Genomic DNA, 14,191 nt, shown 5'->3' on the forward strand with positions numbered 1-14,191 from the left:
GTGGGAGACTTGTGCTCTGGAATTGGAGCATTGGAGGCTGCTGGAGAAGAAGAGAGGTTATGAGAAGCTGTTGGTGATCTTAGTGCTCAGAGCATCTGTCTCCTTTGGGGTCCCTGAAAGTTGACCCACAAAGAAATCAGCATTGGAGTTGGGTTCTCTCTTTTTTTTTTTTTTTGCTTCTCTACGATGCATAAAGCAGGTCTGGAAGATTTTCAGGGTTTGATTTCCTCCCCGCAGTGCCACAGGCCCACTGGTGGTTCACTACATTGTGTCACCAATGCTTATCCGGCTGGACACAATACTATTGTTATGCCTTCTCCTTAGCATTGTTACCTGGCTTTTATTTAATGAATTTGTTTTACTTTGAATAGCAACCAACCCAGTGCTGTAATTGAAAGAAGAGTTTCAGAGTAGCAGCCGTGTTAGTCTGTATTCGCAAAAAGAAAAGCAGTACTTGTGGCACCTTAGAGAAATGCATCCGATGAAGTGAGCTGTAGCTCACGAAAGCTTATGCTCTAATAAATTTGTTAGTCTCTAAGGTGCCACAAGTACTGCTTTTCTTTTTGAAAGAAGAGTGTTTGCCAGACCCTCCATTCTATTAGCAAGTTGCAGTGTGTTGTCTCTTCAAAGGAGCAATAAACGTAGTAACTTCTGGGCGTGTTGCAGGAGATGGCCGAATGCCGCAGAGAGATGTCTCTGGGGAATTTGAGCGCACCTGCAAGGCAAGGTGAAGACTGATAGAGTCTCGAGGAGTTTGCCAATGAGGAAGACAAGCTGGCATGGCAGGGAGCTGACACAGTTGAATCTCCAGCAAAGCTCTTTCTTGCTGAGCCAGAGATGGAACACGGTGGCTCAAAGTTCTGGGTGTCCTGAACAGCATGTTAATATATCTGCCCTTTGAGACTCTGTGGTGGCTGCAGAACTCATAAAATGACAACATCACAAGAGCCAGGATAGAGGAAGCTGAGCAATTTGGAGGGGAAGGGATTTTTAACCAGATGGCTTAAAACTTAGGGTCAGATCCTCACCTGATGTAAAATTAATAGAACTCTGACTTCAGTGGTGCCACCCTCATTTCCATCCTCTCAGGACATGTCCCATTGTTTGTTTTGGTTCGTATTTATTTAACTCAAATGCCTAATGAACTCTCTGGAGTAGGGAAACCTTTGTTAAAGACTGACACCATTTCATTTAAGATGCATGTTCTCACTGTAAACATCTCTGAGAGATCCAGCAGGTTCTCCAGCACAACCAGACTTGAAACAAGCCCATTTTTTTAAAAAAATCCCTCTCAAATTGCCTTTAAATGAGCAATTATGAATAGCTTCTTTGAGGTAAGGATGAAGGCTTGTATACCTCGTGGAGAAAAGTGTCAATCTTAGAAGGGGTGGGAAAATAAATGCTGTCCTCATTGTACAGACAGGGAAACTGAGGCACAGAGAGGGGACGTGACTTGCCCAAGCTTCCACAGTGAATCAGTGTCAGAGCCTGGAATAGAACCTGGGAGTCCTGACTCAATCCCTTGCACTGTCCATGAGTCCTCTTTTGTCCTTCCTGTTGTCCTCAGTGCTACAAGGGCCAACGCCTGGAACGAACATCACGGTATTTGAGAGGTGTGACGTTCCTTGTGAAGGACCCTCTGTCCATGTGAGCGCTGCCAGGGTTTGTTCAAGTGTCTGGGCAGCATGTCGCAGAAAATTCCTCCAACAGTTCACAAGTGTCTCTTGAGCGGCATATGCAGTGTTGTTGTAGCTGTTTTGGTCCCAGGATATTGGAGAGACAAGGTGGGTGAGGGAATACCTTTTATTGGACCAATCTCTGTTGGTGAGAGAGACAAGCTTTCGCCCTTACACAGAGCTCTTCTTAAACACAGCAAGAAAGGGAGAGGGGGAAGATACAGCAGGAAGTGACCAACCAAGCTACAGAGAATGAGTCAGGTGCTTAGGTCTAAACTTGTCATGCTTCCTCTGGGCTTCAGCCTTTCATCAGCCGAGGAGATATGTGAATGTAGTTAAAAATTATGTAGCCACAGTTTACACAGGCTGTGAAGAGAGCCACCCTTCACATTGCACTAGGATCTCCAACCACTTTCTAAATGTGAACTAAGCTGTGTCCACCACTGATCAATATTAATCTCCCTCTTTTATAGATGGAGAAACCAAGGCACAGAGCAGTAAAGTGACTTATACAAGTTCACTGTCCACTGTAATGGGTTTGAACCAGAACAGACCCTAATCTGAGCAGCTTGGACTCACCTCTACTTTTAAGCCTAGATCACCTTTCCTGGCTCTTTATTCACCATCAAGTCCGAGTCCCACTAACCTCCTTTTTAGAGCATGATATCTCATTTTTGGAAACCCTCCCCCACGTGGGAAGTGTCTGCCAGCTCTGTGATTCCCTTTCACCATCTGCAAACCCCCTCAGATTGTCTCACAGTCGCCGCATTCTCCACCCACCTGCCCAGCCTTTCCTCCAGACTTAGGCCCAGATCCTCAGCTAGTGTAAGTGAAGTCAGTGGAGCTGGGCCAACTTACACCCGCTGTGGCTCTGACCCTTACTATTTAAACTGGCTCCATGATCAGCAATAGAGGAGAGGCCAGTGATTTTAAATGCAAGGGACGGATCTTTGACCCTCTTTTGCACCAGTCCAGCAGCACAAAGGAGATTTAAAGCAACCCCTGATCCATGTAGGAATCTGCAGCTGGTGCAGAGATTGCTTTGGTTTCCTGGTGTTGGAGGTGTTACTGGTTGGGCTGGGGTCAGGGAGGGGATATGCTAGGGGTGGGGCCAGAGTATGATGTTCTCCATGAATCCTGGCCAGCAAAACACTTACCCACCAGTGAGAGTTAGAGCAGCCATGAGACGGCTCCAACTTGCACTGAGTGCAGTTTGGCCCCCAGCAGCCTCAAGGATCAGGGGAGAAGTGGGAAAGTGGCAGAAAGCCCACCTGTACTTTTACCCTCCACTCACTGCAATGAGCCAGGGTGCTCGGGCCAGTCTCGAGATCTGGCCCTAAGATTTTTATCAGTGCACTGTCACTTTAAAAGGTTTTGTACATTGTCAGCACATTGGAGGCTCTTGCCGGAAGCAAGCCCAGAAGGCAGAACGGGAGGGCAGCACAAAATATAGCAAGAGAGCCCTGTGTGGCTGGACCTTGGCAGAAAGGGAATATTTAAACAAACTGTCCCTATAATGGGCCCGATTCTGCTCTGCTCTTGCACTGCAGCAAATCAGGAGCCACTCACCGAAATAAATGGAGTTACTCTGGTGTAAAGACTGCGTGAGGTCAGAGTCAGGCCCAGGGATTTCTGCAGAGCTACTCTTGGTTCACGCTCCTGCCTGGCATCCGAGAGAGGAGAACTGGGCCCTGTAGTGTGCTCTTCGCTGAACACAGAGCTGGGGCAAGTTGGGGGAGTGATGTCCTCCACCCGCAGACCAGGGCAGGACAAACTCCCTGCCACAGGGCCTCCTCCACCCTGCCCTTGGGAGACCACCCCAGAGGGTGGAGGGAGTTCATGGACCATGGCATGCTGCTAGTCCTGAGGCTCCATGCATTTCTGGACAGTGCCCAGACCATGGTGACGGGTGGTACAATAGATAGAGTAAAGCAGAATGGCCCATCCAGCCCCTGGCCTCTCTACCAAGACTGTTTGCAAAAGCAGTGAAGGGAAGAACAGTGACGGTGGTTTGAGGATGTGGGAACCTGCCCCACTAGGAACCAAAGGGACAGGACGGGGTGGCCAACCTGTGGCTCTGGAGCCACATGTGGCTCTTCCGAAGTTAATATGTGCTCCTGGTGTAGGCACCGACTCCAGTGCTGGAGCTACAGGCACCAATTTTCCAATGTGCCAGGGGGTGCTCACTGCTCAACCCCTGGCTCTGCCACAGCCCCTGCCCCCACTCCATCCTTTCCCACTCCCTCCCCTGAGCCTGCCATGCCCTCGTTCCTCCCGCTCCCCCCCCAGATCCTCCTGCACGCCAGGAAACAGTTGATCAGAAGGTACGGGGAGGGAGGAGGAGGCACTGATTGGCGGGGCTGCCAATGGGCGGGAGGCACTGGGATTGGGGTGGGGGAGCTGATGGGGAGCTGCTGACAATTACTGTGGCTCTTTGGCAATGTACATTGGTAAATTCTGGCTCCTTCTCAGGCTCAGATTGGCCACCCCTGCCATAGGCCATCTGACTGGCACCATCAGCTGCTTAAGCTGAAGTTTTAATCAGGGAGACAGCGCAGGCAAATTCATTGGGAGTAAATGGTTTGCGGCCTAAAGGGTTTATTTGCTGGGTCTGGTTTGTGCAAAGAGGAAGGTGAGGGACAGGGAGCCTAAACAGACGCCCCCTTAGTCTTGTCCCGATCCTTCAGGGCCATCAGCCGAATTAATAGCCACTGGTTCTGCTTGCATTTGTGAAGTGGACTTCCCTTCCAGTGAAGAAGAGTAGTTTATACTGGGGCAGCCCAGCCAGTGCATGTGTCTATCCAGTAAGTGGAACAAGTGATTCCGGCTGCCTGATAAGAGCTGAGTGTTAGGATTGCCTGTCTCCCGATCCCCAGACATGACGTAATTAAGAAGAGATCCTCATTAGAAATTATTCTGGGAACTCTGTGGGAGTCTTGTCTTGCCACTGCCTTGCATACCAGAAGCCCAAAGGAGTGCAGATATTTTTCTGGCTCTGGGAATGAGCAGGCACCAAGCTGCTTGGAGAGAGATCTAGAACCTGCCATTCTCCTGTCCTGGTTAGATGGGCTGGGTTGCTGGCCTGATTCAGCACACATTTTTAAGTGATTGCCGGTGCAATGGCATTTTCCCCACTGATACAGAACTCGGTGGCACGAGCCATTCAGCTCAGAGATGGGGAGGTTCCAGCCAGGTCAGAAGCAAAGTGAGTTTGGGGTCTTCTGTTTAGTTCAGGACAGATGAGACAAACTCCAGCTATGCTGATCCCAGCCCTCGCCCGCCCCCTCCCAATTCAAATTATGCCCTGTTTAAGGCTTCAGTTAAAAAAAAAGTTAAGGCCAGATCTTCAGCGAGTGTCAACCAGTCTAGTTCCACTGATGTCAAAGCAGCTACACTGATTCACACTAGCTCAGGGTCTGGCTCTAAATTTCTAGCCCTTATGGTTGTGAAGGAAACTTTTCCAGAGAAAGCACTGTCTAAGGCAGTGCTTCTTAACCAGGGGTACGTGTACCCCTCAGGGTATGCAGAGGTCTTTCAGGGGGTACATCAACTCATCTAGAGATTTGCCTTGTTTTCCAACAGGCTACATAAAAAAGCACTAGCAAAATCAGTAGAAACTAAAATTTCATACAGACAATGATTTGTTTATACTGCTCTGTATACTGTACGCTACAATGTAAGTACAATATTTATATTCCAATTGATTTTTATAACTATACAGACGCTCCCCGACTTACTCAATCGTTCCAGAATGCCTTGTGTAACTCAAATTTTGCGTAAGTCGGAAATGTATACCCGACCATTACACCAAAAAAACAAACTTTTTCTGTAAGTGCGGATTTGCGTAAATCAGGTCTTGCATAACCCAGGGAGTGTCTGTATGGTCAAAATGAGAAAGTCAGCAATTTGTCAGTAATAGTGTACTGTGACACTTCTGTATTTTTATGTCTTATTTTGTAAGCAAGTTGTTTAAGTGAGGTGAAAGTTGGGTATGCAAGACAAATCAGACTCCTGAAAGGGGTACAGTAGTCTAAAAAGGTTGAGAGCCACTGGTCTAAGGGACCATCTACGCCCCAAATGAAGGTGTATGTATAGCAGGGGCTTGTTAGGCATAGCCACACTGGCTTTAATCTAGCTAGCGCACATAACAATTAGCAGTGTAGATGCAATTGCACAGACTAAGCCTTTGCCAGCACCCAAGTACCCACCCAGAGTCCCTGGTGGGCTTGTCCGAGGTAGCAATGTGCGCTAGCCACTCAAGTCTTCTCTGCTAGTGTTACTTGCACTCACTGGATTAAAGCGGAAGCAGCTGTGCCTACCCGCAGTACAACTATCCCTGGTGTAAACATATCCTTGGCCTGAAACAAGAGTTTGGTGAGAGGTGTAGACTCCCCTTTCCTCTCAGTAGGGCACGAGGTCCTTTAAAGGCCTAATTTTCAAACAACACAGGCCCCAGCCTAGAATTTCCATAGTCTGCATTGTCTTTCTCCATAGGATGTGTACTCCCATCCTGCCCCAGGCCCCACCCCAGCATCACATGAAAAATGGGCAGTGTAGGGCCATTAATATCCTCCCTACTGTGCTCCTGCTCTGGGGGGATTCTCCCCTGACCCCTTGCAGTACATTTACAGGCCCTAGGCTGCCAGGAGCAGCACCAACCCCAGTATCTATCAGTTCCTATCCTAAACTGCTTAGCACTACTGTGCACTGTTAAAGAGCTGCCATCTTCCATCTCAGAGGTGGCTGCATTTCAGTGGTGGGCAAAATGATTCCTGGACATAAGCACCACACGAAGCCCTCTGGGATCCTACAGGAGGGAAGGTCCTGTTGCTAATGATACTGTTATAGCTGCGCACTGGCAGGAAGGAGCCTTCACTTCCAGCCAACGTGTGTGGCTGCAGCAGGGTGCCCCTGAGTGGGACAGGGAGAAGCAGCATTGTGCATGACTCACAGCACCCCTGTGGTCGATGATGCTGAAGGGCTCGAAAATGAGACATCAGGTCTGATCGTATCTGGCAGTTCCGTTTTGTCCCGGATCCAGGGTCTGACATTAGCTGAGCTCCAGCTGCTGCGGAGGAAGGTGTAAGCCCTGTTCAGTCTCTCAGCGAAAGGGGCCTTGAGGATGGAGTGGGGTAAAAAGTAGATGTAGGGAGGGGGAACGGGGTGGCCCCATTAGGAATGCACAGGGCACCCTACAATAATCCGTAGCAGAGAGGACTTTGCTGGGTGTCTGCTCACTTTGCTGCTGTGCTCGGCCGCCCCTTTGGAAGTAGACTCAGCGCTGCAGAAGGCGTCGGGCCATCTGGGCCAGCCCGTATTGCTCAGCAGTGACACTGCAGCCGGCCTCCCACGCGGCGAGCGAGCCAGCATTTCCCCACTGAATGTGGCCAGCATCCTGCTGGGGAGACATTCTTCTAGAATGTGTCTTGGCTGAAATCAGCCCTTCGGTCTTTTTGATCAGGGCTCATTCCTGCTCCCGCTCAAGTCAAGGGGAGATTTGCAGTGGTCTTTGGGGGCAGCAGGATTGGGTTCGAAGTACGAGGAATAGGGACCGGCTTGGCAGGGATCTTTGGGGAGGTGCTATGGGTTTTCGGAGCAGTAGTAATAACAGATCTGCTCTCCTCATCCCAGTTACTGCAGCCCTGAGCTGAAATGCCAGGAGAAAAGCTGTGGCTGCTTCGGAACACCTTTAAATCCCTCCCTCTTCTATTCTTTATCTGCTGGTGACACATACCCACACCTTGCTCCCCTCCAGTCCTGCTGCCAGAATAATCTCCTGTTCCTGTCACCTGGACCACGTCATGGTTTAATCCCTCCTCTACCTCCCACATCACCTGCACGGCTCCCTTTCCTGTTTGCATCTCTTCTCATCTCTTCTCGCTTGCTTTGCCCAGGCCCACCTCTAGCCCAGTTTCCTTCGCCCACTCTGTTGCCTTCTCCTTCCATGCTTGGAGGACCTTCCTCTCCTCTCCTCTTTCATAGCCACGGCTTGGTCTGATCTGGGGCCCGTTCTATCTGCCCTCCCCCAAAAGGTCGCAGTGCTGGGTGCAAGCTGGTGATTCAGATTTTTACTCGTGGATGTTAGTGATGAGGAGGCAAAGCAGACACGCGACGGATCATGGCCATGGTCAGTGGGCAAAAGCTGGTAAAGAGCCCGATGACTGTGGTTCAGAACAGGGGCGGCAGAGCCCTTTGCCCGAGCAGACATGCCTGGTCTCTGCCCATCTCTCCCGTTATTGGCACCAGTGGAGCAGGAAAATTCCCCCATGTTTCCGTGTATGTCACTCAGGGGCCTCTTCTCCCTCAACAGGTCCGTACTGCGGGAATTCAAACCCCACGCCTCTGGTGATGAACTCCAGCTCAGTGACTGTCCAGTTCAACAGCACCACTCACCGCTCAGGGCGCGGCTTCCTGCTCTCCTACGCGACCAGCCAGCACCCAGGTACAAGACACCGCCCAGCCACAGCATGGAGTGAAAAGCAGGGGACTTCTGGTCCTGGGGAGCGGGGGAAGGGACAGGACACAAGTTGCACCACACGGATCCAGCCCCCTCTCCATGGGGACAGAAGGTCCCCCAGCCAGGAGTCCATGCTGGTGGATTCTTGCCCCACCAGCACACCACCAAGCCCAGCTCTGTGTGGATGCTCCTGGCAAAGTGGGGGTGGGTAGGCCAAGAGGATCCCTCACAACATCTGTGCTCTAGTCCTTCTGAGCGGGATGATCAGGGACAAAGGGCTCAGAGGTCCCCAAATGACACTGTCTCCCTATCCCCAGGGCTTTCGTGTTGCTGTTACAACCACATTGGGGCTGACAGCAGGATTTGGATCTGAAAATATACCCCCCCCATTTTTCAGAATTGCCAGCAAATCAAAAATTCCCTTATTCACACAGCTCCCCCTGGACACACGCATGCTGACCCTATGATCGAGCTGTGCAAGTTGTTCCAGGCTCATGCCAATTAACCCTTTATACCAACCTCCCTCCCCCCCATAATGAGTTCTGTATCCACTACACACATTACAGAAAAAATATTGCAGGGATCTCACTTAAAGAGCTTTGCAAAATTATGTTGGACTACACATCAATTTCCACCCTCAAAGCCAGGTGTCTTCGTTACCATCCATTAACCAGTGCAGGGTTCAGAGGGGGAGAAAAATTACAACAAACAGACGTCTTTTTAAAAAAAGGATGTGCATTCACTTTGCTAGACACAATAATGTGACAATTTAAAAATATGGTACTTCAGGGCCTCCCAGGGCTAGAATTGAGTGCTGGGGCCCCATGAGAAACATGGGAACCTCCCCTTTTGAATCCTTTCTGATGGTATTGTGAGGGGTTGCCCCCCATAAGATGCTACCTGATGTACTGGGATACCGCTGAGCCCACCTGTTCTGCCAACCTGGGCACTCTTTTTACCTGCCTTGCTGAGCCAGGCTATTAAGCCTCCTCCAGCACAGACACAGGCAGGGCCACACCCAGCTGCAGAAAGACACAAACACTGAGATCAGTTCTGGGAAGACTCAGCTCAAGGGATTTGTCCCAGCACTCAGGTATCCACCTCCCTTGGAGTGCAGACCCAAAGGTATGTTATGAAATCCACCTCCTCTCTCAATGTGGAGGAAGTTATGCACAGCCTCTTCCTCTTCCCACCCCGTCCCCTCCCCTCCCCTCCCAATTATGAATTGCAAAAACTGGGTTATATTATAAACAAGAAATATGTTTATAAACTACAAAAAGTGGATTTTAAGTGAATACAAGAGATAACAGACAGAACAAAGCAGATTACTAAGCAAATAAAACCAAACATGCAAACTAAGCTTGTTTCACTAAAGAAATTGGTTACAAATAGTAATTTCTCACCCTAAATCTTGAATTTAGGCAGGATGCAGAGTTTCTGTAGCTCTGAGTTCCAGTTATTTTTCTTACAGACTGGACCCCGTCTCAGTCTGGACTCACCCCTGCCCTTCCCTTCAGATTGGTTTCTTTGTCCCTTCAGGTACTTTCAATAGTCTTTCTTCTTGGAAGCCCTGAGGCAGAAGAGGAGAGTCTAGTTTATCTTCCTCCCCACGTTGGGGATTTATGATTTACACAAGGCGGGAATCCTTTGTTTCCCAAGCTTGACCCCTCTTCCCTTTCAGTGGAAAGTTACAAGACATCCCAGATAATGTTCAGTCTCAGGTGACAAGACCACCTGACCTAGTAGTGTCACAGCTCTGTCCCAGGACGGAAAGAGATTAGTATCTTCACAGTCTGGTTGTTCCTCCTAATGGCCCATCGAATCTGAATAGGATGGCCTTTCCTCTGGTGGGTGTCTTCCCAATACACTCAGATGTAATTGTTACATAGCCCATATTTCTAACTTTAGATACAGAAATGATACATGCATACAAATTGGATAATCACATTCAGTAAATCATAACCTTTCCAATGACATCTTACATGAGCCATGTTATGTCATAACCATATCATAAGCATATTTTCATAAGGAATATGGAATGAAATGTCACAGGTACAAAACTCCCAGTCCCAGAACTGCAGGGCTGTGACAGACCTTAAACCTGGCTCAGAACTGAATCTCACCCAGCCTGGGCCTTGAGCCGGTGTAATTTGGAGGGGGCGGTGGTGGAGAAAGGGGAGGGATTCCACATTTAGGAGAGGAGGAAACATGTCTGCAGTATGTGGATTTAAAACTCCAGTTGGGGTCTGTTAACTGCTAGGTGGAGTGGCATGTTAAAATACAGCCCAGGGAGCTGGACAGAAGGCAGGCCAAGTGAGCAGTGGTGTGTGCTAAATGCACTTTATCACATAGATAACACCATACAAAATACCACTGTGGAAAAGGGGACCCACCATTGGCATGCTCCCTCCTGCTGTAGCTGGCTCTCCACTCCTGGCGCCCCAGCAGACAGCCACCCGGCCGTGCGGTGGTCTTCTTCTTGTGACTCAGTCCTCCAGCCAGGTCACCTTCCTCACCCCCGCCCCCCGCTTCCAGGGGGACAGAAAGTCCCACTAATAAATAGTTCAATAAACTTGTGTCAGCAGCCCCTGACTCTGGGCCTTGTGTCTCAGGGCTTCCAATAGTCCTTATCCCTTGTAGTTTCCTCAGGAGGGGCTCCAGCATGAGCAGTCAAGGTCTGCTCCTGCCACTCCCTTGCTGCTTCCCTGGCTTCTTCTGACCTGGGCCTGCCCTCAGGTCCTTTTTCTAAGCCCCTTTCCAGGCTCCGCAGAGTCCTGTCCAGCTCAGATAGCAAGCAGTTCCTCCGAGGGCTATCCCCCTGGAAATCCAAGTCCTGCCCTTTTATCTAGGCTCCCTGCCGGGGTTCACTCCTTGCCTCTGGTTTCACCAGATCTCTCTTGGCTTGGTGTCAGTGTTTCCATCCCAGGAGCAGATCCCAAGAGCAGCTCTTCCCCTGGGCTGGGCAGATGAACTTACTCCCTACCCTCACTCTCTGTGCAAAACTCCTCCCTTTACAGAAACCCAGCTGGGCCTGATAAGGAATTGGTTCCCCAACTCTCTAGGTGCCATCCTGTGGGCTAATTGAGCCTTCACCTTTCCATTTACTGTTTGGCTGCCAGTGGAGGGACAGCAAGGGGGGCCAGCCCTATCACAACCACATATATGGTGGTGCTATCCAGGTGATCATTCACTTTTGACCACCTCCCATGCACTCTGCCCACTGGTCCGTCTCCCTGGGACTTCTATTCTACCATCCCAAACCTTAACAGCCTCAAACAGCTGCCATAAAAAAAAACCCAGAATCACAGAAAAATCTCCTTCCCTTCCCAAATATGGAATTTGCCTCAAAAACATCATGACTGCCCCAGACAGGGCAAAGATCACCCACTAGAGAGCAGTAAAAACAATTTTTGAGTCTCAAATGCTAATGTGTATTTTCTGTGCCCCAGGAATTCTCGAGATTTTGCACAGACTGCAGGGATTGTCTCCTGGATGTTTCCAATTGGGACACCCACCTCCCCTTCCATTCACACATAGGCAGGTTGCTTCCCCTCCCGTCGGGGATCTCAGACTCACTGGCAAAGTCGGTTTAGGAAAATACTGAGTGGCTCCATCTCTCCATGCCATTTAGTAGTCGGAAGTGAGGAAGGCAGTGCCATGTAACCAGACAACACATCAGGAAATGCCCCACGGTCCGCCAGTGGCCTATGGAACCCCCCTGCTGGAACCTTTCCTGTAGCCTAGGGGCATGTGCAGAATCCAGCAGGCGGGGTGTTGTGACAAGCTTTTATCAGCTGTCATTTGGGATGCTGGGCGTGATTCGTGCCTTTGTCACTTGTGAATAATGCAGCCATCCCAAAGTCAATGCTGGCTAATCCTTTCTATCCTGCCACGCTCTGTGGATTTGATGCACGTGAGTGTGTAGGTGTGTGCGTATGGTGTAAACACACGCACGCACAGTGTCTGATTCGTATGTACACTAAAGCCCCTCAGCTCCATGCTGGCGGTATAAAGGGGCCATAAAGTGGGCACCGAGCACCTGTGCTCTCACTTAACGACCCCTCTCATGCTGCCCTGAGAGATGCGACGGGGCCTTAGTGCAAAGGAGATTCGGGGCCCTACATTCTGACTTAGGCACCAATCGGCATCTGCAGCTGGCGTCTGACCCTGAGGGGCTTGCACATCAGTCTCTGGGTGTATGCCATAAAGATTCATGAGTCACCTTCTGTTTTCCACCATCCTCTGTGGTTTCTGGAGGAATGGTGAGAGTGGGTGGGTTGGGCTGGGCTGCTGGGAATCCACAGACATTGGATTGCGGTATGTAATTTCCTTTAGAAGAGGCTTGGATATCCCTGTGGCTTTCCTAGGGAATACGCCACAGTTCCTTGCATTATTCAGCATGGTCCCATTCATAAGCTAGCAGTTTGGCTGCTAAACATTGCCTATATCTGTGGAAGGCAGCGTCCATTGATGGTTAGAGCAGGGCCTGTGGGTCAGGACTCCTCCCTTCTATCTGTCACTCTGCCACAGATTAGCTGTGTAAATTTTGGCCAGTCACCGATCAGTGCCTCAGTTTCCCCATCTATAATATGGGAATAATGATACTCACCGGAGAGGTTATGAGGCTTGATTCATTTTTCATTCAAGGAAACACTTTTGATGGGAGTGAGGCACATAAGAATCTTTGCGGATCTGGGCCTGAGCGATCACTGAATGCCACATACAGAGCCCCTGTCGTGCACCCAGACAAGTTCTAGGTGCTGTACAAACATAGAACCAAATTGCTGCCCCAGAGAGCAAACAATCTAAGCCCTGGTCTACATTAGGCTTTGAGGTCGAATTTAGCAGCGTTAAATCGATATAACCCTGCACCCGTCCACATGATGAAGCCCTTTTTTTCAACTTAAAGGGCTCTTAAAATCGATTTCCTTACTCCACCCCCGACAAGGGGATTAGCGCTGAAATCGGTTTTGCTGGGTCGAATTTGGGGTACTGTGGACGCAATTAGATGGTATTGGCCTCCGGGAGCTATCCCAGAGTGCTCCATTCTGACCGCTCAGATGCACTGACCAGGTAGACAGGAAAAGGCCCGCGAACTTTTGAATTTCAATTTCCTGTTTGGCCAGTGTGGCAAGCTGCAGGTGACCATGCAGAGCTCATCAGCAGAGGTGACCATGCAGAGCTCATCAGCAAGGGTAACCATGATGGAGTCCCAGAATCGCAAAAGAGCTCCAGCATGGACCGAATGGGAGGTACGGGATCTGATCGTTGTATGGGGAGAGGAATCCATGCTATCAGAACTACGTTCCAGTTTTCGAAATGCCAAAACATTTGCCAAAATCTCCCAGGGCATGAAGGACAGAGGCCATAACAGGGACCTGAAGCAGTGTCGTGTGAAACTTAAGGAGCTGAGGCAAGCCTACCAGAAAACCAGAGAGGCCAATGGCCGCTCCGGGTCAGAGCCCCAAACATGCCGCTTCTATGATGAGCTGCATGCCATTTTAGAGGGTTCAGCCACCACTACCCCAGACGTGTTGTTTGACTCCTTCAATGGAGATGGAGGCAACACAGAAGCAGGTTTTGGGGACAAGGAAGACGCTGATGATGAGGTTGTAGATAGCTCACAGCAAACAAGCGGAGAAACCGGTTTTCCCGACAGCCAGGAACTGTTTCTCACCCTGGACCTGGAACCAGTACCCCCCAAACCCACCCAAGGCTGCCTCCCGGACCCACCAGGCGGAGAAGGGACCTCTGGTGAGTGTACCTTTTAAAATACTATACAAGGTTTAAAGGCCAGCATGTTTAATGATTAATTTGCCCTGGGATTCGTGGCTCTCCTGCATATACTCCCAAAGCCTTTGCAAAAGGTTTCTGGGGAGGGCAGCCTTATTCCATCCACCATGGTAGGACACTTTACCACTCCAGGCCAGTAGCACATACTCGGGAATCATTGTAGAACAAAGCATTGCAGTGTATGTTTGCTGGCGTTCAAACAACATCCGTTCTTTATCTCTCTGTATTATCCTCAGGAAAGTGATATCATTCATGGTCACCTGGT

At 49.9% G+C, this 14,191-nt stretch overlaps 1 protein-coding gene across 3 annotated transcripts in view; it reads left to right on the top strand.

Annotated features, from left to right (window-relative positions):
• The window catches only part of LOC119845403 (discoidin, CUB and LCCL domain-containing protein 1-like), a 66,126-nt gene that overhangs the window by 27,605 nt on the left and 24,330 nt on the right, over window positions 1-14,191 (top strand). For all 3 annotated transcript variants that reach the window (XM_038377661.2, XM_043506150.1, XM_043506151.1), the window contains exon 3: window positions 7,987-8,118. In XM_038377661.2, coding sequence (XP_038233589.2) covers window positions 7,987-8,118 — 132 coding nt within the window. The remainder of the gene's footprint in view (window positions 1-7,986; window positions 8,119-14,191) is intronic.

This window comes from Dermochelys coriacea, chromosome 19, assembly GCF_009764565.3.
Source record: "Dermochelys coriacea isolate rDerCor1 chromosome 19, rDerCor1.pri.v4, whole genome shotgun sequence".
Lineage (NCBI taxonomy): Eukaryota > Metazoa > Chordata > Testudines > Dermochelyidae > Dermochelys > Dermochelys coriacea.